The sequence below is a fragment of the Molothrus aeneus genome, chromosome 8, assembly GCF_037042795.1.
Source record: "Molothrus aeneus isolate 106 chromosome 8, BPBGC_Maene_1.0, whole genome shotgun sequence".
Classification (NCBI taxonomy): domain Eukaryota; kingdom Metazoa; phylum Chordata; class Aves; order Passeriformes; family Icteridae; genus Molothrus; species Molothrus aeneus.
This window is the reverse complement of record NC_089653.1, coordinates 1,565,001-1,592,113: the sequence shown is the minus strand read 5'-3', so window position 1 is coordinate 1,592,113 and position 27,113 is coordinate 1,565,001. Positions and strand designations below refer to the sequence as shown.

Here is a 27,113-nt window from a genome sequence, read left to right as displayed (position 1 = left end):
CCCAACCACACCCTCTGAGTTCCAGCAAATAAAACCTGATAAAAATATTTCCAGTGGCTGTAGTTAAATGCCACAGTAAGTGATTCCCATAAGTTGCTCTGCCAGACAGGCAGCAAAAAGAGGCCCTGTAGAGATGTGTTCACAAACTGCTTTGTCCTTTTTAGTCAGAAAATGAAGTTCAGATTTTCTGGCTACTTCTCTTGCTCTGGGCACAGGTCAGTCCAGGCTGAAGCAGAGGCAGACTGAGGACAGGGACTGGTTTTAGGCCTGCCCCTTTCCAGTGCAGAAGCTGCTGACCTTTTGGGTGAAGCCCCTGTAGGTATTGCTAATTAACAAATACACTTCTACACATGACAATGGTAATTATTGCTAAGAGCAGGAAAGAAAAATTAGACGACTAAGTGCAAAATAGAAGTATAAAATTTATTTAAAACCACCCACAAAGTTCTGTGTAATCAGGAATGATACAATTTGTAATAGTCTTTTTAAAAACTCATGACAAGATTTAAAATATATTTTCAATTACAGTATTCATTTAGCCTTATTCAGTTAGGACAATAAAAAAAAAGAAAGTTTACGTTCTAAACAGATGAGACACACAAGAAAAATAGAACAGAACAGACAATTTCCACAACGACAATTTTTACATGTATGTTTCAATACTAGTATCAACATTTCAATGCATCTTGCTACATAAACATGAAATCATGTACAACAACTGCTTGCACCAAAAAACATAGCTTAATTAGATCTTTCAAGTAACATGCAGTCACAACTCACAAGTCTTCAAGTACTGCTGGTAAGGGTTCCCTTGTCTGCAAAGAAGATCTTAAGGTTCACTTTCTCAGCTAGCATAACTCTGCCCAGCTCCACCAGCCTCAGGGAGCTGGGCTCAGTTACACTAGGAAAGAATCAGGCCCCAAATGGTTTTTTGTTGAGAAAAGGAGTAATTTTTACACTTTCTCCTGTAAATACTGTGACATAATGAAGTGCTTTTTCTTTCTGATTTTTTTCTCCCTGTACATCACCTTTTGCTTAAAAATCTTAGTTTTATGTTCCAGATTTCAATACAGTATGTTGGTAACTGGGAAGAAAACCTCAAACTCAAAGTTGAAAAATAAATATCAAATGCATCCCAAGGAAAGAAAGAAAGATCGAAAAAAGAAAGAGAGAAGGAGAAAAACCCATGACTTTTTCTTCTTTTGCTTTGGCATATTGGTAATGTGTTATCTTCCCAAAGCAGGAAGGAATTCATTAGCCACTGCATGTCAGTCCAGCATGTCCTTACAAATTCATGTTCTTTCTTAGTGACAGCAAATTCTGATCAGTATTTGTGACCTGGTGTGACATTGTCACATTCTGAAGAGCTGTCTCTTCCAAACTGAGCAAATAATCATAGAATAATTCACTTTAAAAACTGAAATGTATGAATGTTTGCATTGGTTAGAACTGCCTTTCTTTTAGCGGTACTGGGATATCCCATTTGTTTTTCTTGACTCCAATTGTTTTTTCATTTAGAGGACAAGAGCTTCATGAAGTTCAACTGCTGCCTTTTGATTTGCATGGATTAGACAGGCATTCACAAAGCTGGTACAAAATCTGTTCTCATTAGGCTCTGCAGTATCACTGCAGTGTAAAAATTTCAGAAGGAAAGTACATTTCCTGGATATTTTCTTTTCCTCAAACCTTTTTTGAAGGAGAAGTTTGCACTGCATCCCTGCAACGCAGCGGGGCTGTTGTTGACACAGAACTTGCACGGGCAGCAAGGGGAGCTCTGCAGGACTCGGGCATGCAGAGCAATGCCAGGGCTCTCCCTGGCAAGTAGCACCACAGTCAGGGAAGGCAGAAGGTGTTGGCTTTAATTCTGTGTCCCCAAACTCAGCAGAGTGTGACAAGAGCACACAGCACTGCACACTCTGCTGGGGGTGAAGTCAGGACAGAAGGGAGTTCAGTAGATTGTCACAACCCCAGTTTATATCATCAAGGACAAGGGATCCAAGTTATGGTAAAGGGTAGCAAGTATTTTAAGAATTGCCATAAAAATAGCATTTTGGATAATTTAGTGAGATTTCTGGGCTGGCCATTACCTAGAGGTACAAATCTTTTAGCACATTGTCTTTGTAGACAGTGTTGGGCAAAGGACAGCCGATATAAGCAATATTTAAAACCTGGTAAAACCCAAGCAGGTCTCTTTTCAACCTGTATTTCTAAACTAAGAACAATCTGGATGTTACTGGCCAGTATGTGCACAGTAAGGATACCATGACATTGATTTCAGATGATTGTACAAATCAGTCATTTGATAACTGGTTTTATTTATACTACTGACCTTTTATCCTCTGGTCAGTGTGATGGACACCCCAAAGGATGTAAGCCCAAGTGAGATCCATTTAGGGCCCCTTTATCCTCCCAATGCAATGCAAAGGACAGTAGTATAAATGAGAATCAGGGCCTCCATTCTTACTTTAAGACAACTCCCAAACCCTAGACCCTTTTCCCATTACAATCTAATAAAAATACAGATATACATGTAAAATATTGATCAGGTCACAAAACTTTCCACGACAGCATTAAAACGTTCTGTGACAACAACTGCACTACTGAACATCAAAACCAGCAGCTCCCTGGCCCCAGTGCAACAACAGGAGCACAGCTCAGCTGCTCCAAGGGGGAACTGGAGCTGAAGTGCCAAACCTGTCCTGCCCACAGCTGCAGTTTCTGAGGTACATCTGGGCTCTCTGACTTTGGGAGGACAAATGTCTGCAAGGTGAGCAGGCTGTTGACAAAAGCACCGTTGGTGTCACACCAAACCTGTCACCTTCAGGGACTGAGCACCCCAGTCCTGCACTCACTGCAGGGATGCTGCTGGAAGATTCTGGCATTGGAATACAAGTGTGTGTGGAAAAATGCCATATATATGGCCCAGCAGAAGAGAGGAAAAGACACTGTCTGCAGGAATTAAGGATACAGCACCAAGAAGCATCTTGAATCTTTTAAAACTGCAGCCTAGCAGTGCATGGTTGGACACCATGAGCAATTGTTGGGATGGTGAACTGGGGAACTGGATTGGGAAAAATCCTAAAGTCCTAATTCTCAGAAAGACAAAGAAACAGCAATGCTGACACCTCAATACCTTTTAATAAAAGGCAGGAACCACCTTAATTCTTTTCTTCTCAAGCTCCTTCAATTCCATTTTTTGCCACAGAGGAAGAACATCTTGTTTCCAAGCACTCCTATGTTAGTTCAGGCATTTAACACACATAGTACTTGGATATCTCACAAAGACCGAGCTAAGATTTAAAGAAGATGTAAAGAAACACTCCTGCTCTTGCAATCATGCAGAGGCTGCAGCAGCTGTCTGGTGTCAGGAATGGAGCAGAGCTGTTAAAAGTGACTCAAAAGACAAGAGGACACAGAGATGCAACCCACATGAAGAAATCCTGTACTCTGAGAAGGAATAATGACTTTTCCTTCTCAGGGGATGATGGTTTACTAGTCTTACAGTCCCTTTTGTTTGGCTACTTGCAGATACAAGAACAGACTGTAACAACTACATCAAAAAATCTGAAAATTAACTGGAAAACCAATTATTTGATTTAAAAAAAGTAAGAAAACAGTGACTGTGACAGATTATGAATTGTCCCTCTCTACTGGACTTTAAAAAAATCCCACCTGTAATATTCTAGGCTCTGTATGAGAAAACATGAAGTAAAAGCCCTAGAACTGTCACATACAGAATGTAAGATCAAGGAATCAGACTGGTTTGGGTTGGAAGGGACCTTTAAAGCTCACTTCCTTCCACTACTCCAGGTCACTTCAAGCCCTGTCCAACCTGGCCAGGGACACTTCCAGGGATGGGGCACATCCCCAGGCTCTCTGGGCAGCAGGATATAAAACAAATGGATTTCAGGGGGAGAGTCCCAAGGAGGACACTCAGTCTGACACTGCTGAGGTGGAGGTGGCTGGTTTCACACCAAGCAGGACAGAGTGCAGGGGCTCACGGGCAGGCTGGCAGTGTTGGTGCTGCTCATGGCCAGTGCTGACCCAGGCCTGTGAAGGGAAAAGCTCCTGGGGCAGTTAAAGCACTGAAAGCATCCAGCAGCAGCAGGTGACCACGCGAGCCAGCACTAAGTGAGCACAGCTGATGATTTGGAAAGACCATGGAGAAAGGTGGCCAGAGAATGCAGTGTCACCTGCACAGAGTACAAGTGGTACCCACTAATCCACACCAGCCATATTAAGTGTTTTTCAGGGACACAACACAGTATCACATAGAACTAAGTCTTCATAATTTAGTCAAGAATGTGACAATATTAAGAAGTTCTGCCTGTTCTCTAAAAGAACCGAACAGGCTTTAACAGGGAAGTAACAAACACAGCACATATTCACCACTCCTCAGGGGGAGTGATCCACATGCAGCCTGGTGCCTGATCAGGTTCTACTGTTAGAAATCCTTGGCCTTTCAGGAAACCTCGAGTGGAAAACTCCTCCCTTGATGTAATCACAGTTTTGTAGCAACATCCTAAACTTGTGAAGACTGACTAAACACCAGGTAATCCCAGAAAGAGACTGAAACCATTTCCTGAATTGTTGAGAGTAAGTAGCCACATCCTCTAGACTTTTGACACTGGTCACTGTTTAGATTCAAGGAGAATGTTAAGTGTGTCACAGACTAAATAAAATAAGCTACTGACTTTAAAGTCAGATGGACCAAAAGAAGTGTTAGTATAAAGAAGTACCATGGCAACTACATGTACACAGAAGGCTGACTCAAAAACCAACTGTACCTTCACAACTTGGCCTGTAATTTACCTGTGCTGTGCAGAGAATCACCAGGGCTGGAAAGGAGCTTAGAGACCATGGAGTGCCAGCAGCACCAGCAGCTCCCTGTGCTCTCTGTGCCTCCATCCTGGGGGCAGAGGGCAGCAGGCTGCCCATGACAGCATTGTTTGCTGCCTTGTTTGTGTGTGTACATTGACAATGGGGGCCAACTCTCTCCCTCCTTCGGTGCTTTTTTAAACGAGATTATGCAGGCAGAGACCAAAGGAGAGATTTCTGCCTGTGGAGGAACTGTGGAAAGGGGTGAATTTGTACCCAATACCCACAATGAAACATCTCAGTGGCCAGAGCAGGGCTGTGACACAGACACTGCAGGGCAGTACCGTGGTGCTCAATCATCAGTGCAAAGACATTCCCTCCACACCTCCTCCTGCAAGTCAGCTCAAACCTGATAAAGCAGTGCAGCCCAAAAGTGACTGCACTGCTCCTCATCTCTAACTGCTATTGAGGAGCACAGCAATCACAGCTGACAGCTGGCAGACAAGGAATCAAACCCAATTTTATGGAGCAGACATCACAAAGACCCTAACCTGCATTTCAGTGACCACAATAAGCAAGAAAGAGTTTGTCCCACACTGCCTGAATGTGACTGGTGTTAACAAACACAAAGCATGGAAGTGGCCATGCAGTTGAATTTTCTGTATCTGAGAGCATAGCCATTTCCTTCTGATAGCCTAGAAAAGACAGGATTTCTATGGAAAAGAAACAACCAGATATATAAATGCATTACAAAGCTGGTGACTGCTTGATAAATGGAGCTAATTTCAACATTAGTTGAGCTACATGGGAAGTGAAAGAGCAAGATTGACCTCAGTTGGCACAAATGTTGGTCAACTGTTGCCCATATCCATCCAATTGAACATGGACACTGCAGGAAAACCTCATGAATGAGCCCTTTGGAGTCAGCAGGGCTGCAGCAGTGTGAACAGGACCCAGATCTAATCCACCATAGTCAGTTAATACTGCAATGAAATAAAAAAGGTCTTTAAAAAAACCCATACAGTTGTATGCTAGAAAGAATCTTGAGTACTAGACAAGTTGTCATTTACCCATGCTTAACATAAAATGTTGCTCAAGATTAACTACAGTTATTTCCTGTTCTACATCTAGAGGAGCACTGCCATAGGTAACACAAGGACTTTCACCAGCAGTTAAGATTCTTAGAAAGTCCTTAAAAAATCTGAATACAACTGTTACAGGTTGGAAGCTGCAAGTATTTGTAAGCAGTTAAAAAGCTTGGATCTTGTGACTGAAGTATTTATAGAAATATTTCTTTCTACTTCCTGCAATACACCAGCATGTGAAAAATCAGTAAATTCACTCTTTAATTGGACACAACTGCAGTGACTCCCCCAGGGAGTCAAACGAGCCCTGCTCCTCCCTCCCTCCCAGTGGAGGTGGGGTTGTGGTACTGGACCCAGGGGACAAAGGGCTGAGACACAATTCTTCTGAAGTCAGAGGTGCCCTGTGCTGGATCATGACAGTTTTTCCTGGCATTCATACATACAAGAATTGATCCAAGACAAGCACACCCCACTGCCAGCCCACACCTGCATCCATGTGCAGGTTTTTCACCCAGAACATTGTGCCAGCTGATGGAAACCAAATAAAACATGCAGGTCTGACCAAGCCAGCTACCTTCATTTTTGATCCAGCTCCTGGTCTGGCTATCCAAGGAGGACTTGGGTTAAAACCTAAGAGCAAATTACAAGTGGTTGTGTGGGTTGCAAAGGAAAGAACAGACCCACAGAGTTGAAATTTCTAAGAGATAAACACTGTTATAAAATGATAACCTTACTGAAAACAATGCAAATTTGTGTACAAGACTGATAAATATCCTGAAGCATTACAAGAAATAGCAGAGAGTTGTAAAAGCAGGAAATAGTTGCATTTTCTATACTGCAGTACAGCAACAGAAAGGATCAGCTTCTCAAATCACAGCAGGAAGTGGAAGTGGCCAACCTGCCTGGCAGGAGATGTAGAAAAGGAGTTTAGGTGAAAGCCAAGGAAAGAGCACCGTGGGTGATCTGGTATTGTGCAGATGATACATTTCTCTCATGTAAGTAATATTAATGCAGTAGTAACTGTGAGTTTAGCACCTATCAGTTAATAGCATTAATTATGTTAAGATACACATTTCTTTGTTAGAATTGCTGTTTCAAGAAAAGGTAGACCTGGGCTACCTGTTTGAAGGGATCCTTTTAGATCCACCTTTCAGTGCCTCACTTCTTAGAGGGAAGCTGCTGGGTTTTCAATGGAAGATTTTTATCTGGAGTTTCCAGTAATTAAATGTGGGCATTTGTAGGAGAAGATTCAAGTAAAAATGATCCAATTCACTTTAATGGTATGAGCATTTTCAAAGGTAGAGATGGCTCTGTAGCTTACCAAATTCGTGTAGAAAATTTGTCACAGCAGAGTGCTGAATTACAGCATTGCAGAAACTGAAGCTGTCAGGGCTATCAGTGAAACCAAGAAATGAATCTCTGCATGGTGGGACAAGTACATGGCTGAACAGCTATGGAATGTACAGCACCACTGACTATGGACAGCTGCAATTCCTACTCATCTTCGGCTCACCAAAAATATACAAGTTTTAAAATGGAAATCTAAGGCACACAAAATACCATAATGATTTGATGTATACTGTATATTACATAGTCAATAAGCATAAAACTGCTGGTACAAAACAATGGCATAATATTGGTTCTGTTTCATCATTATTTACAATCCCTTCATATCCTCTATCTGAACTAATATTAAGCTTTGAACTAAAATTTGCAGCATACCCGGTTTTTACAGGTTTTACTTAAAATAGGTAAGATACAAAGAACTGGTTCAATTCCTCCACCCTCTGCCATTAACAGCTTTGTCAATTAGACCAGGAATCTGCAGAACTGAACCCAGGATCATGACATAGTGATTGCTACTCCAGCCCTGGCTCCAGAGGAGTCTCCTGGATCTGCACCGCACCAAAGGATTTGTAGCACCAAGGTCCTGACTGGCTCTGTGTTCCGAACACGGATGCACTTCTCGTACCAAACTGCAATGGAGTTCTTGCACTTCAGCTCCTCAAGGAAAAAAAGCACCTTGTCTTTAAATAAAGCAGATCCAGATAGTTCATATTCCTCTATACAGCACCACTAGAGTATAATATTATCAAGTATATGATTAGTATGTCTTCACACTGGCAAAGTGACTTCCTTGTGCCTGCAGGTTGAGGCAGAGGAGGGGACAGCTGTGGCTGTGGCCTGATCCAGCACCAGGGACCCTGGGGTCAGGGCTCCTCCTGCCTCCAGCCAGCTCGCATGGAAGAAGTTGCAGGATGAGGTCAGCCTTAGCTAATGTTGTCATTTGGTAATTTGTTTAAATAAATAAGTTTAAACAAGAAATACATAGGAAAGGAGAATCAGAAAGAAGAGTGGGATGCTACAGTATTTAAAAGCAATGGAGTGTCTGTTTTTCCTCTGGTTTAGCAAATACTCGTTTTGTGATATGTCACTTTCTCAACAGAAATGAAGAACATAAATTTCAAGGAAGATTGCAACCTTCTCCATGTCAAATGTATAAATTGCTTCAAAAATTTACAAAATATTTTTGTAAAAAATCTGAACTCAGAAAGTTGGTGAATATAACAGATAGGTGATTCTTAACAAAAATTTGCTGCTAAATATTAGAAATTTGATTGTTTTCCAACACTTCCTTTGTATTTTTCCCAAATTATTTTTTTCTATCAGAACAGAGTAAGGCAACTCTAGGGGGTAGCTTTTTATCCCAAAACAATCCTAGCCCTGAGGCATTAGGAACATTTGGTTGCCATGTTAACTTAGAAGGCTGCAAACAAATGAGACTGATGCACTTATTGCTCAAAGAAACCATAACAAATGCTGCCTTAAAAAACCAGATAATATTCTTAACTCCCAATAGCAACACACATATTGACCAGACATCTCCTCTTTCACGTTTGTACACTCTCTTGAAAAAGAATAAAAAGGTTCTACAATTCATAACTGCTTGTTTATATGCAACATAAAATCTTCAGTGAAAAAGGGCAAGTTGAAAACAACCACATATGCTGTCAGCATACATCCTGCACCTGTAACACCATGGAACTCTGCACAGCAAGAACAAAATCATTTCTTCTGTAGAGTATGCACAAACCTTAGACAATATGATCCTTATACTATACTATTTCAAGTTAATTTTAAAAATAGAAAGTGCTTTTAAAATATATATTTACAGCTTAGAAACAACTTCCAGCCATCATTACCAATAACTTCATTCTACTGACGAATCTAAAGAACAAAATTAGTTGGTTTTCTAAAAGATTTGTCTGTAATTTGGACTATATAGCAATGGTTGGAAGTTGTTAAAGCAATGGCACCATGAAGTAATAATTCAGCTTATTTATTTTTAACTGTTTGATGTGGTTAAGCACCAAGAGCTGTGTAGAGCTATAACTGTATAACTTGATTTAACACCATAAAATGTGAACCTGTTAAAATAGCTATAAATGATTTCTGTAGTAAACAGACGATTTAAAGCACCAAAATATAAATTCCTAAAGGTAATAAACTGAATGATTCAATCAAGGTTAATAACCTAACCAAAATCTTTCTTTAGAATGTATTAAAACTATACAACTTTTTTTTTTTTTGCTTAAAATGTGCTTGAGCACCACCAAATGTTAAAGTCACAGTTTAAGAAGAAATCCCCCCCCCCTTTTTTTTGTTTTTACCTCAGCCTTAAAATGGTTGAGATGAGCAAAGAGTAAACGACACGAGACTTGTTCTGTATCAGCACCTGAAAGCACCAGCGTGTGACTGCACCGGGCCCACGGACGCTACGCCCAGTGGTTGTAGGGCCCTGCCACTCGTGTCAGGGCGTATGAAGAGACTGTGATCACGTTATCCTTGGTCACTGTCAATGCTCTGCGGGATGGAATTTGGTTGAACTCGTTGTCTTCATAGAAAACATCTCTGTTTTCACCTGGCTGCTTTGCTTTCCTGTTGCTGGAGCTCAGTTCGGGGTTCTCCGGTCCCAATCGTTCCGCCTCTTTTTCTTTTTCTCGTGCCCTCTCGGCCATCTTTGCTTCCCACATGGCTAAACCATGTTTTGGCTCATTTAAATTTTTGTGTTGGTAAAAAACTAAAGAAATTCTCGTGGGATGATTGCGGTTGGGTTTTTTAATTGGTGTGGTAGCATGGAGCTCACGCCTCGCACATTCAATTAAGATAGAACCATGAGAAGGTGCCACAGCAACTCCACCAATGTCATCATCCAAAAAATTGTGCTCGCTGTCTGACCACAATTCCTCAGCCTTTTCTTCAGAATCAGCTGCCTGTCCCAGTGCACTGCTTTGCTTTACATCAGCACAGTCAAAGTCACAGCTCTGTCCCCCATGGGAGCTGCCCTTTTCCACTGGGCATCCATGGGAGCAGTCGGCCGCGGGTCCGAGGGCATCCTGTGCCAGAGAGCTTGGTGGGAGCGCTGAGTCACAGGAGCTGCTCAGCTCTGAGGGGGCAGAGGTGTCCAGCTGAAGCTGACAATTCTGTTTGTCTGGCTGCTGTTCAAGTAGAGTGGGCAGGGGCTCTTTGTGGGCTGGGGGGCCTGGAGCAGTGACCTCGGGAAGAATGGGTGGCACGCCGTTCACCTTCTCATCCAGCACAATTCCAGTATAATCTTTCACTGACACATCAAAGCTCTTGCAGTTAACATAAGGTGGCACGTGAGGTTGCTTGGTACTGCATTCAAAATACCCGTAGGGAACTGAAAAATCTTGTTCAATATTAGTCACTGCAGCTAGGCCAGACTTGTGTGCGAGAGATGGGTAAGGATGTAAACCATCCACCTTGAAGGGGGAGGAAGCCGTGTACTGCTTCAGTAAAGAGCAATTTTTAGTAGTGTTTGAAGTATGTTTCATGGCATAAAGGTGGTTGGAAGTCTCCATTTTTATTCCAGGTTTTAAAGCATCTGCTTTGTTCCCTAGAAGAAATGCACACCAAAGTTTAAGTACTTTTCAATCACTAAAATACCTCCCTTATATTTGCATACTTGCCTTCTAACAGGAAAAATGCACATTGACTACAGATTTTTCAAAATTATTATTTTTAGCTTTCTAGGAGTATCTCTATGACTGTACACATCTATATATATATATCTCACATATATACACATATATCTATTTCATATATATATATATATATATGTATGTATAAAATAACCTTGCTCAATTAATGCCTTAACCTTTTCCAGTCAGGCTGCTGGTATATAAAATAGAAAGGTATTTCACTAAGGGATGAAGAAAACAAACAGAAAAAATTAAATAACCACTAATTCCCAATTCACACAGCCTAGGCTTACAGAAATGCTTCCCAGCAGCTGACTGCTGGCCTTCAGTGTTTACATCATGGATGAAATTCAGTCTGAAATTCAGCCTGTGAATCAGTTAAAATTCTGACCTGCCTTAACCCCACATTATGATCAAAGGAAAAAGCATGTTTATGGATCTTGTCCATCACAGCAAAAACAGTTACTGAATTACAGTGACTCATGCATTCCAATACTGACTCAGAAATTGCCTTAAAAAAAAAGTATCTGGCAACATGCTCCAGGTAAACCCATCCTTGTAAAATGGATTTTGAGTCATGTGATTTGGCTGCCTTGCATCTTTCCATCTAATTGCCTCATTATTTCAGGTCTCTGTGCAGGCATCCTTGTTCAGTTTCTGTCAGCCCTTAACCAGTTTGCAGCCATGGCTGCCTCTGCTGGGCTGGATGGGGAACAGGCTCCTCTCAGGACTGGTCTCATCACGGGCAGGTTCAGCCCAGAGCCCATGGAATCAAGAATTCCATTGACTCTGCTGGGCTTTGCACCATGCCCTGCCATGGCTGTACATGTGTTCTGCTGGCACCCCACAGAGCTCTTGCTTACTCTCATAGAGGACTGTCGGTGTTTCTTTATTCCCTAAATACACAGAATGGTTAATTCCCTTAATACACAGAATGGTTGTTTTACCCAGTGTAGAAGCATAATTCTTTCTTCTACTCTGTCTCCTAGTAATTTATAAATCAGTGATGAATTAAAAACATTCCTCCCATAGGAATACAGAAAAGTCAAAGTGGGATAATGACAGGCACAATAGTTAGTATGCAGAAACTGAAAGCTGTATGGGGACATGAGGAGGCCACATCAACTCTATAAAAACCCTTCTATGAAATAAACCACAAAGTGTTTAATGACTTTAACAGCCCCCACCCCAGGGCAAGGCCTCTGCCCTAAAGATTTTAAACACAGCATATGAGAATTGCATTCTCCATCACCTCAGGAGAGAGATTATTCTGTGAAAATAAGTTTTAACAACCCTCAGCACTCAATTATGGATTCTGTGAAAATAAGTTTTAACAACCCTCAGGACTCAATTATGGAACTGTAGCAAATGGATTTTATTTGTTTTTTAAATGTTATCCCCCCAAAATGCAGATACTCTTTGAAACATATTTACCTGTTATTCCTCCCCTTAAAAATGCTGCACAGGTCTGTGTTCCAGATTGCAAGGCAAGAGTATTCTATTCCCATCTATATGGCAGATTATCTTTTATCAAGTGAGCAGTTTGCCTGATCTCTCTGAGTAATCACAATCACTCCTCCCTGGGGGGGGGACCATCTGCTGATAACAGCTATGGAATGTCCCTGCATGGCTGATAAGAACTACAGCATCCCATTGGGAGATGTGAGCCCAGAGGGAGGAGCCAAGCATTCCTACCTGGATAGAATCTGGAGATTCTGGAACACCAGCACGGCTTCTGCACTGGATTGCCCAGAGGAACAGCAGCTGCCTCTGCCACTGGATCTTCAGAGGCAGAGACTGCACCTTTCTCCAGGATCCCTGCTCCAGCAGAACCAGCCCTGGCACTGCAGGAGGGCTGAGCCACAATTCCAATGGTTCTGCTGCCACCAGCCTGACCCACAGGGTGTCAGGCTGGGTTCTGACTCTGTCAGTGTTGTTCTAGTGTACTGCATTGTTTATTTTATCCTTTTATTTTCTTCCCTATTAAAGAACTGTTATTTCCTGCTCCCATAATTTTTGTTGCCTGAGAGCCCCTTAATTTAAAATCCATAGCAATGCTGAGGAGGGGGGATTAATTTTCTCCATTTCAGGGGAGGCTCCTGCCCTCCTTAGCAGACTCCTGGCTTTCCAAAGCAAGGCAGTCTGGAAGTCTCTTATGAAATGAAATTCAAAATTACAGCAGATGGGCCAGTTTTCCTCTCTTCTTCCTAACAGGCTGTGCTTTAATTCTATTTATTTTTCACCTGCTAATCAGAGAGTTCAAGTGCACGGCTTCTTCCACCTCTTCCTTCTTTTCTGCTTCTCAGGACTGGCCAGTCCCATGCAGCAGCCCTTCCCTGGAGGCCTGACCCAGGATGTGACACCAGGCACAGCCCAGCCTGGCACAGCCCAGCCTGGCACAGCCCAGCCTGGCACAGCCCAGCTCTGGCACAGCCCAGCCCTGGCACAGCCCAGCCCTGGCACAGCTCAGCCTGACACAGCTCAGCCTGGCACAGCCCAGCCTGGCACAGTCCAGCTCTGGCACAGCCCAGCCCAGGCACAGCCCAGCCCGGTACAGCCCAGCCTGGCACAGCCCAGCTCTGGCACAGCCCAGCCTGGCACAGCCCAGCTCTGGCACAGCCCAGCCTGGCACAGCCCGGCCTGGCACAGCCCAGCCTGGCACAGCCCAGCTCTGGCACAGCCCGGCCTGGCACAGCCCAGCCTGGCACAGCCCAGCCCTGGCACAGCCCAGCTCTGGCACAGCCCAGCCCTGGCACAGCCCAGCCTGGCACAGCCCAGCCCGGGCACAGCCCAGCCTGGCACAGCCCTGCCCTGGCACAGCCCTGCCCTGGCACAGCCCAGTCTGGCACAGCCCAGCTCTGGCACAGCCCTGCCTGGCACAGCCCAGCCCGGGCACAGCCCAGCCTGGCACAGCCCTGCCCTGGCACAGCCCTGCCCTGGCACAGCCCAGCCTGGCACAGCCCAGCCCTGGCACAGCCCAGCCCTGGCACAGCCCAGCCCTGGCACAGCCCAGCCTGGCACAGCCCAGCCCTGGCACAGCCCAGCCTGGCACAGCCCAGCTCTGGCACAGCCCAGCCTGGCACAGCCCAGTCTGGCACAGCCCAGCTCTGGCACAGCCCAGCCTGGCACAGCCCAGTCTGGCACAGCCCAGCCCTGGCACAGCCCTGCCCTGGCACAGCCCAGCCTGGCACAGCCCAGCCCTGGCACAGCCCAGCCTGGCACAGCCCAGCTCTGGCACAGCCCAGCCCTGGCACAGCCCAGCCCTGGCACAGCCCAGCCCTGGCACAGCCCTGCCCTGGCACAGCCCTGCCCTGCCCACAGGCACAGGAGCCACCACAGCCTCCTGGCAGCTCCGTGGCTGCTGACAGCCTGCTCTGCCCTGCTCCTGGCACAGCCTGCAAGGGCCAAGCTGCGCTGCCCCTTGATAAACCTGGGGTTTTCACACAGCTCTTGCTGTGCAGCAGTGTTCATCCATTGACAGGGAGGGGCCCCAGCTCAGGTCCTGAGAAAGCCAAGGTCTGCCACAGGAAGTGGAGAACACGGTTCTTGTACTTCAAAGTGACACAAATTCAAGTTGCTTACTTAGGTCAACATTCCAACCACGTTTTTTCAAGATGGTCAAACTGCCATTATTTATTAGAATAAGGGAACTTGGAAATACTTCATAGGTGTTCACAGACCACCAACAAACTATTTTTGGGGGATCACCTGGGGTTTTTTCTGCCCCAAGAGACAACACTGGCTACAGTGACTTGTTCATGAACCCCTAAAATGCAGAATATGCAAGTGGTTTATTTTAAAGGGGCTTTTCCCTCCCATCAGATGTGTGAGAGAACATGGAATCAGAACAGACTGGTAGAATTTCTTAAGTATCACTCACCTAAACAATGCAAAGCGTTGCCAAGATTTTCTGGGGCTTCAGTTTTCACTTTTACTGGTGTTGAATATTTTTTATCTATTAATGGCTGCTTTTCACTCGGGGTCCTCCTTGTGTCTGGTTTCTTTTTCTTGGTAGCTCTGAGAGGCTCAGCCAACATCCTCACTTCCCTGGGGAACGCTGTCAGCACCTGGATGGCTCCAGCTTTGATCTTGGCCTCCAGGCCCTCCTCGGTGCCAAACTCATCGGTCTGGGAGATCTTGTACAGGGGCAGCACGTGCAGCTGCTCATCGCTCGGGATCACCCCCACTCTCCTGTTGTCCTCCTTGGTTAGGGTGCACACCTGCCAGGAGCACAAGGGCCACAAATCATCCACAGCACAAAGCAGCAGTTAATAAAGGCTCAGGCACTCATCCTAGGCTTCACTGCTGACTCCTGCTCTGTGGCCTCAACACCATGGGGCTTTCAAATGCAAACATCTGACAAATAATTTGACAAATTATTTGTCAGACAAATAGTATGATCTGTGATGACACAGAAAAACTGTTATACTTTAGGATCAAGGCACATGTCTTGGACAAGTGAAATTTTCTCTCAGCTTTCAGTATGCCAACCTTGGTAAATAATCTCAGCTGTAAATATATTGTAAAGTTCCTAAGCATATTGATTTTTTTAAAAAATACATAAATACATCATTGATGTTCAGATTAATTCTTAAGGATTATAAAATATGAAAAATTATTTTTGCATTAAACAAGAAGTGCCTACTGGAATTTATTCTATGATTTGGAATTAGTTTTGGTTTTTGTTTTGGCTGGTAAATGAAAAAAAACCCAAACCAGCACAAACAGTCACTCATACTGCTCTGTAAGTTTTGCAAATCTCAACTCTAACTCCCTCCCTCTCTCAACACTTTCTTAAATGAACACCCTGCTGTAATTAACTCACAGGACCCAGGAAATGTTCCCTTAGGCCACTGCCCTACTTCCTGTTATTCTGAGCTGTGAGATGCTGGAGCCCAGAGCAGAGTACTGATCATATCCAGTTTGATGAGCTCACATCAGAAATGTCACAAATATTCCAACCTATTGCAATAGTTTTCTTGTTGTCATTACAAATGTTGAACATTTCCAGCACTCCTTGAGTTCCCATCCCCCAGAAAGCAGCACTGACACTGGCACTACAATCCCTGGCATCATTCCCAAGGGATGGCAACAGCTCCATGTGCCTGAGCTCTGGTATAAACATTCACCTTCTGCAGCTCTGGCACCTCCATGCCCAAGGGATGGCAACAGCTCCTGTTGTGTGCCTGAGCTCTGGTACAAACATTCACCTTCTGCAGCTCTGGCACCTCCATTCCCAAGGGATGGCAACAGCTCCTGTTGTGTGCCTGAGCTCTGGTACAAACATTCACCCTCTGCAGCTCTGGCACCTCCATGCCCAAGGGATTGCCACATGGCTGGAAAGCCATGCATGGATACCATGGCTGAGGGAAGCTGCTGCTCCACAGGAGTCACTAACTACACACAGAAAGGAACAGGAGCACCATCCAAGGCTGGGATTAGATTCCCTAAATGGAAGTTTAGCATTCCATCATTCTGCAGGCTCAATCTGACACCTATCATAAGCAGTCAATCCAATTTCCCAGAATCTTGTCACCATTCCTAACATTCCAGGGGAGAAGAATGTTATTATTTAGGGGATGAAAAAAACCCAAACATTTTTTATTTCATAGCACAGCTTTTGCATAAAGGCATCACACAATTATTTCTAGAAAAATAAAAGTACAGAAACATAAACTAAAAAATCCTGGACCAAAAACATGGTGGCTTGGGCTTTATCAATAGCTCTATGCAAAGCTTGGCAGTTGCAGAGCAGCAAGAGAAGGAAATCTGAGGGGCAGAGAGGAGGAAGAGCTTTTCAGGAGGCAGTTGGAAGGATGCAGAGGGGCTCCAGGGCAGTTAGCAGCTGCTTTGTAGCACTCACTGAGGTACTCACCTCCTCTGGGCAGCCTGTGCACGAGGAGGCAGGTTTAGAAAAAAACAGAAGTTGTTCAGTGAGCAGGGACTGGAAGCTTGCTGCCTGTGGGCTCTGCCAGCCACATTCCCACAGCCCAGGCCCAGCAGGGCTCCTGCTCCCACCCTGCTTGGGCACCTCCTCCCTGCATGCAGCCCCCCAGCTCACTCAACAGGGACACTGCACAGCTCACAGCCTCCACATCCCCAAAGACAATTCTGTTCCTGCCCAGTTCAGAGACACCTGGCTGAAACTGGTGTCACAGCAGATGCCACTTTATTCAGGAAGGGTGAGAGGGTTGGACATACAGAGAGCATGATTATATAGGAGTGATGTTTTTGGAAAGCCAGTGCACTCTCCCTGTGGGAACCCAGGGCATCCCTCTGGCTGTCCAGGACAGCCAGGACCCTGCCAGGGGGCTCAGAAACCCTGGCACAGAGCCCAAAACACCTGTGTGGGTTTGATTATGACCCATGGAGCAAATTACCAACCTTAGATGAAGATCTGCAAGCCACAACAGTTTAGGTAGAATAATAGTGAATTTATCACAGGGTGGAAAAGTCGATTTTGGGGTTTTTGGTATGGGGGTTCAGGGGGCAAGATGGAGGGATCTGGGTGTGTCCAGCCTTTCTCCTTCTTCTTCTTGGCCTCCATCTTCTGCTGTGATGGTGGCACTTTTGAATTGGTTTAGAGTAGAAGCTCACTGTCTAACATAGGTGATAGATATTGGGAAGTTATTGTAACCATTGTACACATAGTTTTTAGTATAAAGAGATAACCCTGCCCTGGGGGCAGGCAGAGTGCCTGGAACTGTCCTGCTGGATGGACCTCAGCAGGGCAGGAGAAAATTTTTTATAGATGAACAACCTTGAGACTGAGAAATGAAGAGCTCTGACTCCTTCTTCAAGCACCAGGCTGGGAAAAGAGACTTTTAACATTCTGAGATTTCCCATTCTAAATGAAACAAAAGCTGTAATAAAGTCAGCATGGAGGGGCCTGGCTCCCTCTTGTTTTCATCAGAAAATGGGCAGTGGTCTTTTAGAATACCATGTCCAGCCTGTGTCTGATCCAGGCACTAGTCTGAAAGAAGTCTTGAAGATTCAATCCCCAATATTTATTAATTTGAAAATTGAGACCCTCATCCAATTTACAATTATAAATTTCCATGCAAAAGTGAACACCCTGTGGAACAAGAAAGATGAAAAACTGTTCTGAGGAACTGAACAAGATGAGTGCTGTACTATATAGACAAAAATATGGTGAAAGTACTGTCAACTCCAGCACACCCTGGATATTAAATACTGACTTCAAAGACACATTAGGAAATTAATGTATAACCAAAATTGTATCCAGATCTGAAGACCAGAACATCTACAACCTAAATACCATAACACCAATTTTAATACATATACACTTTCACAGTTAGTGCCCCTTTAATATATTTTAACATAAAAGTGAAGGTGCTAGAGCAAACAGATAACTGAAAATAATATCAGAAAACCAGCCATAAATTAAGGCAGTACAGATTAGCTAAAAACTTACAGCTAAAGGTGGTAAATCATCAAACGAGAAATATCTGCTTAAAAAAAATACTCCAATATTCAAATCTGTGCAAAATATTCCATTAAGAACTTAGGAGCCATTGCTGAGAAGTGAAAAGCAGAATTTTCCATTGGTGCTGACACTGCTGCAAACTGAGCAAAATGAAACACAAACATGAGAAAGCCATCAAGTCTGTTAAAGGCCATTTACAGCATGAAGCTGCATATCCTGCTACTTTGCTTTTTCCACAACAGGCAGCTAAATCATCCAGGATGCTCAAAGGCCAAAGAAGTGTTGGCCAAAAGGTTTGTTTAGGTTTCCAATGTGCTTGGTGATCAAACTCATTACCTATTCTGGGTTTAGTGATGTCATGGTAAAAGTTGCATGTTTATGAAACTTGATTACTATTCCCTTCATTTAAACTGAAAATGCACCAGGAACTCAGTGCAATCCCCCCAGACATCCATCTGTATCCACACAGCTTCCAATGTGTTATCCTGGCTCTCTTTGATGTGCCTGTGTCCTCTTGAACCTCACACGCAGGAATGATGGAGCCTTTTCCACTGTGTTGTAATAACAGATGTTTCCCATTCAGGTTTCAGCAGAGCAGTCAAACAGCCTTTCCAAACCTGGGAGATGGGATCAGGTTTCCTGCACACCCCTCCCAGAGCAGCTGGAGACTCACTGGGTGCCCCTGGGGGCTCAGGGACTGCTGCAGCCCTGCCCACCATGATGGATAAAACATCATCTTTGCTTTTCCTTTGCAGCCAGGACAAACCACATTGTTCTCTTGGCCTGCTCTACCCTGAACAAGTGTATGTAGGTCAAAACCAGAGAAGGGAACCCCAAACATCTCTTCCTTTTGCCCACTTGATGCCCCCAGGCTGTGCCACCAGACAGGTGACACAGGTACAGCCCAGAACTGCTCCCTGGAGCTCACAGGTCAGCAGAGTGAACCTCTCATGTCTCTCCATCTGCACAATAGAAAAACCTAACAGAAATTCCTCCTTTACAGGCCCAGGGACTCATCTTTCCTCCTGTCTGTGATAAGCTGAAGCACCAACTGAAGCACCTGGAGCTGCTGCAGCTCCCAAAGTGAGCAGGGGGTGCAGAAAGTGGTGTAACCATGCACAGCCACCCTGTCAGGCACTGCAAAGGCCTGGAGCCCTGTGCCAGTGGTGTGATGGGCTGTGCCTGACAAAATACAGCAAGGTTTGGCAAAAAGAGAGGGTTTGGGGGTTTTATCTGAACCCCAAAGAGTTTGTTGACAGACTGGTGATTGTCAGGACTTAGCTCTACTGCCAGGAATGAATTACATATTGTAGGTGCCCTCAAAGCAGAGATTTATCTTCCTCCCCTTCTTCCCCATGTCTGCTGCAGAAGTGCAGCTGGGCTCTGTCCTTCCTCACCCCAGCACCAAGGGGCCCCTGCCCAAGGATGAGCAACACCCACACACAAGCTGCAGAACCAGCAACAGCCTTTGTGTCCCAGTCACTTTTAAAGCCCAGAAAGAACACTGCCAGTGCCTTAAATGGATTCCCACAGCCATGAAGAACATGACCCTTCACAGCTAATCTGATAAAGAAACAGAAGTACTTACATTTCACAGGCTCCATCAATAACTACAAAGCTTTTATCTGTGTTGCTCATTTAGCTTCATATCCATAAGGAGCATGCACCCTACACTGCAGCTGTAACATACATCAGTGGCCCTTAGGAGAATGTTAAGAGATGACAAAAGAGTCTAAGTAAAAATGAATGGTATATTTATTGCCTAAAAGTTCTTTAAAAACTCAATTTGTAGGCAGAAATTATTTTTGCTTCTTTCAGACAAACACATTAGTTTACATCTCTGTAGAACTGTCATTCTACTCCAGAGCAAGCAGGGAGTGATTGTTTTTAGCTTCCTACCAGAAACAGTGTCAATTCAGAGCTTGACTCTGCCAGCCAGGAACAATGTCTAGCAACTCAAATCTTCAGTGGTAATTACCATGTAATGGCACTCCCCAGTTTGTGTAAGTTAAGGTCTACTATTCTCTCTTGTATCTCCAGAGATACAAGACACTCCCACTGCTAACACATACTTTACAGGATGATTAATTTTCAGAGTCACATACAAATAGTGCAGCTGATCAAACACACATACTGAGAAAAATGCAAGAATGTTTTAAAATATATTCTTTTAAGTGTACAGCCAACTTATTCCTTATTATTAACCTCATTTAAGTCCTTTGCTGAACTTGGTTTAAACAAGTCTGTGCCTGGTTTAAACAATTTGAATAGGCTCTGGTTTTCTTTTTCTTTGGGTGGCCCATGCAGAATTCCTGTGGTACTTGCAGTAAAAGTGATTTACCAATGATAAAGGGAGAAAACTAAAAGATGTCACAATAACAGAGCCAGCAGCATTTGCAATTATCAACTTACAAGGCATTTACTTTAACCTTTTTAGCCTAGAAGAACCTTAGGTTTTATAAATAAAGATTCTGTGTTCCTGAAAGGGGAAAGGGAAGAAATCTTAACAACACTAACAATGGCCAAGATGACAAGTACACCCTGCAGGGACTTCAAAATGTAAAGTGTGACAAGCAGTTAAAAAAAAAGTGAAAAATAGTAAAGTCGTGATGCTGCAGGTTTCCAGTGCAGTGCAAATTGTTCTCATTCTGTTCATTGCCACATGAGGAGAAAGCAATCTCTGGGAGAAGTGTCACCCCAGAATTGTACCTGCACTCAGTACATTTTACAGACAAAATACCAACAGTTATGCAAATATCTCCTCAATCATAATCAGTCATTTCTAAGAAACCATCACGTATTTTAAGCTTTGTAGGCAGTCACAGAGCACCTTCTGGAAGCAGAGAGGAATGCAGGAGGTGCTGGTATGCACTAATTTCTCTTTGTGTCCTTACCACCACATTTCCTATGGTATTACCAGACTTGGTTACAAACCAAAACTAACAACCCTAATTTTGATTGTCATGAAAATCTGGACTGAAGCAGGGCCAGCCTGTTCTGGCACCCTGTTTGCAAAACCCAACGTTTTTTGCTTTAGGCTTCCAATTCATGTGAGTGTAACTGTGCAGAGACAGGAACAGCAGACACTGCCACAGCTCCTCACTGGGGAGGCTGCACAGAGACCAAGAGCTAACTCCCAACTCCAATTCACCTTCATAATGTCCCAGTTCAAGGCAGTAAACTCAAGTGTTGATACTTACAGCTGGTTTCTATTTACAAATAGCCCCTTGCTGCAAGGATACTAAAATAAAGAGAAATCCTATCTAAATAAAGAGAACACAGTATGCAGTATTTATTTGTGAGTGAGCTACCCATGCAAACCAGATTGCAAGGCAGAGTTTTCACCAGTTATGATCAGTTGGTCATGTTCTGAAAAACTGACAAAATTTGGCAGAACTTGGTAGAAGGTGACAGTGATGAGCATACAGTGACCTTGCACAAGTTGTTCCATGCTGCTGGGATGTGGAACCACTTGCAAACACACCACACACAATCCATGAAGCATCAACACCAGCAAGGACCATGTGCAGCTGAAATGACAGCAGGTCCTTACAGATAAATGCAGTGGTAGAACTATTCCCCAAGACATTCCACAAAAAAGGTTTAATTGTCCCTCCAGCTGCTTCTGGCCAGAACTTAGGACTTTTTTGGGATCCAGTATGGCAAAATGAGTAGCAGACTCAGCTGCCATTTCGTCTCTCATTTAAGAGGTAATGGAGCACTTAAATTATTAATTACAGAACACCTAAACTAAATTTCATCAAAAAGCATATAATGTAGCTTGTCTGACAAGGAGATCTCATTTTCAAGTTTAGAATCTTTAAGGGCATCAAATTCCTATGTTTCAGAAGTGATTTTGCAATGCATACTTCCAACACTAAGCAAAAATAACAGTCTATTGAGGACTGGCATTCCTGGTGGATTCCCAGAGCTGCTTCCATACTTTAAAGGAATGGACATTTGCTCTCCTTACAAGCACAAAATTAACATTAAAACAACTGTACCACTCATTTCATTTTTGTCACATAGAAATGGACAGTGTTAACTATAGGTGTAAATGCAACCCTTTAATGAATCACAGCAACACAATAATTCAGTTTGTATTTCCAAAAAAAAAAAATTCTAGAGTAAGCAGAGATTTTAGATAGATTTTTTCCAGATATACATCCTTTGATAGAAAAGTTACTCTTGTTACCTGCACTGCTGTACGAGAAGTCACCCTCACTATTCAGAGCACTGTGATGCTCCAACTGCTCAAAAAAAAGACTGCCAGTTTTATCTTTTCTGCTTTGACCTTGTCTTTCTTCAACACTATGGTCTTAATTTCTCAAAGATCACTTAATTAATTCCCAACCAATTTTCTCCCTGGTAATCCATTAAGGTATATAATACAGCCACACCAATCTGGGGGTTTTTCTTTCATACTGAGATTTAAAGACTGTAATGGTCACTGGCTCCACCACAATCCATACTGTCTGCTTCCTGACCTGTAACCACACTAACAGGGAACCTGGTAAGTGCCCAGTGCAAGAAAGGGTGAATTTGGTGAGCCTGGGGAAGGTAAGTTACTAATTAATCAGTTTGCTTTAGCTCTTCCTCCACAGAGGTCTGTACAGCTCCTTGGTCAGACAATCATTTGCCTTGAACATCAACCCTTTCCCAGGAAAAACTGATCTGCCCTCTGGCCAGGCCTCCCCAAAGGACCAGGAGTCTTTACAGAATGAAGGCATTTTGTAGGAAGGATCACTCCCATCCCCCTTTTGATCTGTTATGCAATAAAACGAACCCATGTCCTCTGAAGACAGTAACAATTGAGTCTTTATAGAATGAAGGTATTTTGTAGGAGAGATCACTCTCATCCCTCTTTTGATCTGTTACTCTCATCCCTCTTTTGATTTGTTATGCAATAAAATGAACTCATGTCCTCTGTAGACAGTAACAAATATATGGAAATAAGATGGGTATCGATAAATGGCAACTTGCAGTTAATTCTGAAACAGCTTCAATGAAACGAGCCCAGAGCAGCAGCACTCTGGAGGCTGCAGTGCCCCCAGTGAGGGCTGCAGGTACGTACCACAGTGCTGCCGTTGTGCATGTTGTGTGTGTCCTTGTGGGCGTGGGCACAGAAGTCGATGCAGGCGGTGACACCCGAGAAGGGCCGGCCGTCCTTGCAGCCCAGCCGGCAGTCGGGGCCCATGTGCTCGTTTTCCACCTGGAGGGAGAGAGAACAAACTGCAGACACTGAGAACTGAGAGTGTTGGGTGTGCAACCCCACCAGGCACCCACAGCTCTGGGACACAATCAGGGCAGCCAGGCAGACTCAGGGATTCATGTTTTCCTATGAAACATGCAACATCTGTGCCTGGATGCCAACGAGATAATAATGAACCCACAATCAAATGTCTTGGACAGTAACAACATTTTATGTACAGAATTATCTCTAAGCATTTCTCACAGATAAAAATATGGTGCTACTTAAGCACCATGAGTAGTTTAAGCAGCTCAAGTAAAGAGGGGCAGTGTGTGGAAACCTGCCAAATGCACCAGGATTCCAAATGCACAGCCACAGGAACACCCTCTGGGGCTGCTGCTCCCGTTGAAACTGTTCATCAGAGCTGGATCTCACACACCCACCTGGTTCTGGAAAGCTTCTGGAGCAAGCTTCTTATAAACCGGAGCCACATCAGTAGCCAACGTTTGCAAATTGTTTTCAAGAAGTTCCTCCTGCAGGGAAAGGCAACATTTGGTGCTGCAGTTTGCTTTAAAAGAATCTCTGCCAGTTTGGACATGCCCAACAGGTCAGCTTCTACCTCATATTTTATTAAACTGACTTCTGTTCTGCTGCCCTTTGTCACCAACCATAAATGCCTAAACTAAACCATCAAAGCTGTTAAACAGAAATCAGCCAAATAACAATAGAGGATACCTGCTAGGTCAAAGCAACCCAGCACACAGGAACTGATTTCTGCATCCTTTTCCTTATGCAGTCAAGGAGTGAGGTATGCTGCACACAAGAACACAGAAGTAACATCCACAGGAGAAAAACCACACCCCAAGCTGAGTGGGGATGGAAGCCCAGGTGTTCTGTTGGTGTTTTGCAAATGGGGCCTTAGTCTATGATGACACACCATGTGAGAAACTGCTAATAGCATTTATTTTCAGCTCTTAGGTCTTCTCTCAGGTAATTTTCTCATTTTCTGATAACTATTTTGGTCTTTGGAGGGGCAAAAATCAGGATTTAATGGAAATAACTACTAGATTCAGAAATAATATTCCCTTTATATGGCTAATCCATATAAACACAGAATTAGCTAGGTGGGCTTCTACAGCAGTGTCATATTTAAGCTCTTATTTGTAGAAACGATCCCTATATTCTTATCCTAAGTTTTTGCTTTTCCAGGAAAATCACCAACTGGGAAAGCAGAGGGCAGTGACAGACTCCCTTATTTCTTTTCCTCCCAGGACCAAGCTTTGAGAGACAACTGCAGCTTCAGTTTCTCACAGTGCATAGTGGCAAAATGAAGCAAGATGTTATTTGTTATTTTAAAAAACCCACTTATCACCACACACTGTAAACACCAGCATAAACACCAGGAGACTTTGCTTTTTTCAATGGGATGTTACATTACAAGATGATGCTGTATTTTTAAGTTGTACTAAACCCAGCTTTATCAGCTGTAAATGGCTCCCACAAGGTTTTCTGAACCACAGTGAAGTTAATGTATCCTTAATTATCCATCCTACCAGGAGGATATCTACCCTAGGAACCATTCTTTCCTCAATATATTACACCCTTAACCTCCTGTCATTCAGCAGAAACCTACAGGGAAAATGCATGCACAGAATGCTCCATGCACAGCATTATACAGGGGAGAACCTAAACACACAGGCAGCAGCAAAGGACAGGGAAGGAACAGGATCCCTAAAATGCAAGGATGCCCAATAAATACATTTTCCTATTAAGTGGAAGTTCATAAAACAAATTCCCTCTTGAGACAAGCAGAGCTGGGTTTGCTGCAGAGCCTCGGGAAGGTGCTCAGTGAGGAGGGCAGAAGGGCAGAGTGTTGTGCTGAGGCAGAGCCCCAGCTCAGCCCTCATGAGGTTTGTGAGTACCCACACAGCTCAGGGGAGCCTGAGGGCTTGCACTCATGTGCATGAGAACCATTTCAGAAACCCTTCTAGGACAACAATCAGGAGCTGGGGCAATATTTCCTGCAGTGAATCAAGTGACATCTATCAAGAAGAAGGGATGTCTCACACTGTGTGTACACAGGAAGATTTCTGCAGTGTGAGCCCAACAGAGAGCCTGGCACTGAGTGCCCAACAGTGCCCCAAACGTGCCAGCTGTGGTAGCAAAGATGTGGCACTTTTACCTGGGAGATCCATAGGGCACATAGGGTTACAACACCTACAGTCACAACAAAAGGCACTCTGGAGCCACCCTGAGAAGTCTCTGTTCACCAGGCAGTAGTTCCCAGCTTACACCACCTTTATTCCTTCTCCAGGAAAATATTTTCAATGTAAAGTAACTAATGTGGATGGATTTTTTAGAGGTTTGTTCACATAATCCATCACTGTTTTCTGTGCTGCCTCACCTTTATGGCATCACTAACACTCATAAGCAGCAATTATGGTATCATTTCACTGCACTTCATTTTAGTGTATTCATTCCTTCAAAACTATTTTTAAAAACCACACTGTCCACAGAAAAAAAAAACCAGTTTATTCTTGGTGACAGAGGGGAGCCCAGGCTGTCAGCTGGTCCTACAACAGTGGGAAAGCAGAGCAACCCCAAGTACAACATTTTCTGTGCCAAGGCAAAAGGCCTGAAACCCTGAGCTGCAAGCTTGGCCCTTAGAAAAAGGCCTTTACTTACAAAGAATTAAAATTTCACACAGAGTTACACAGTGAGCTAAACAGGCATGCACAAAAGCATTAAGAATAATTTTATGGTAGATAAATACATAGTAATTATTCCACTGAATGAAATCTCAGTGTCCTTTATTCTAAATACTACAGACACAAAAACTTTGTCGGTCAGTTACACATACTGGGAGAGAGAAGGGGTGGAGAAGTTCTGAAAATCATCAGAAAAGGCATTTGAGAAAAAACATATCTTACTTGTTTAGGGTCATCAGTGAGAAGCCTAAATTTCCTGGGGTTTTTGCTCCTGGCAAACTTACAGCCATTGAAATACATACTCCATGAACAGCCAAATGAGAATGATGCTCCACAAGTTTCTGGGTCAAGTCCTTGACACGCACAAGAACGACTAGAAAAGGAAATAAAAACAGAGCAGGTCAGCTGGCAACACAGCTCTTGGCTCTGGGCTTTTTTTAGGTCAGTGCTATTTTGCTATTTCTTTAATAATACAGAGCATAACAAAGGAATTTGTGAAATTCATGGCTTAACCAAGTATTTTCATTAAGAAAATACTCCTGTGTAGAGGGCTGACTTTTCTCCATGAAGACAGTCTCAACTTCCCCAAGACCAAATTTGGGACAGAAATATAAACAATTACAGCTATATAATAACATCCATACATTCGTTTTGACTTCTCCAGGTGGATAACATCTTCAACCAAGAAAATGGCCCTGCTACTTAACATTACCCTAAATCCAATAGCTCTTGTGTTATGTGCAGCAAAATCATTAACTCCAAATTGATTTTGACTTTCTGAGTAGACCCTTTAAGAACACAACCATTAGATTCAGGTTCCCATACAGCTCTCAGAGTCTGTTAAATGTGGGCTACACAGCA

The 27,113-nt window shown here is 43.7% G+C and overlaps 1 protein-coding gene across 1 annotated transcript in view; it reads right to left on the bottom strand.

The window, feature by feature from the left end:
- Positions 1-9,679: 9,679 nt before the first annotated feature.
- The window catches only part of TET1 (tet methylcytosine dioxygenase 1), a 59,743-nt gene continuing 42,309 nt past the window's right edge, over positions 9,680-27,113 (bottom strand). The window contains exons 7-11 of the mRNA XM_066554588.1: positions 26,475-26,625; positions 23,988-24,077; positions 23,428-23,565; positions 14,787-15,126; positions 9,680-10,821 (exon numbers count right to left, since the gene is read on the bottom strand). Coding sequence (XP_066410685.1) covers positions 9,680-10,821; positions 14,787-15,126; positions 23,428-23,565; positions 23,988-24,077; positions 26,475-26,625 — 1,861 coding nt within the window. The remainder of the gene's footprint in view (positions 10,822-14,786; positions 15,127-23,427; positions 23,566-23,987; positions 24,078-26,474; positions 26,626-27,113) is intronic.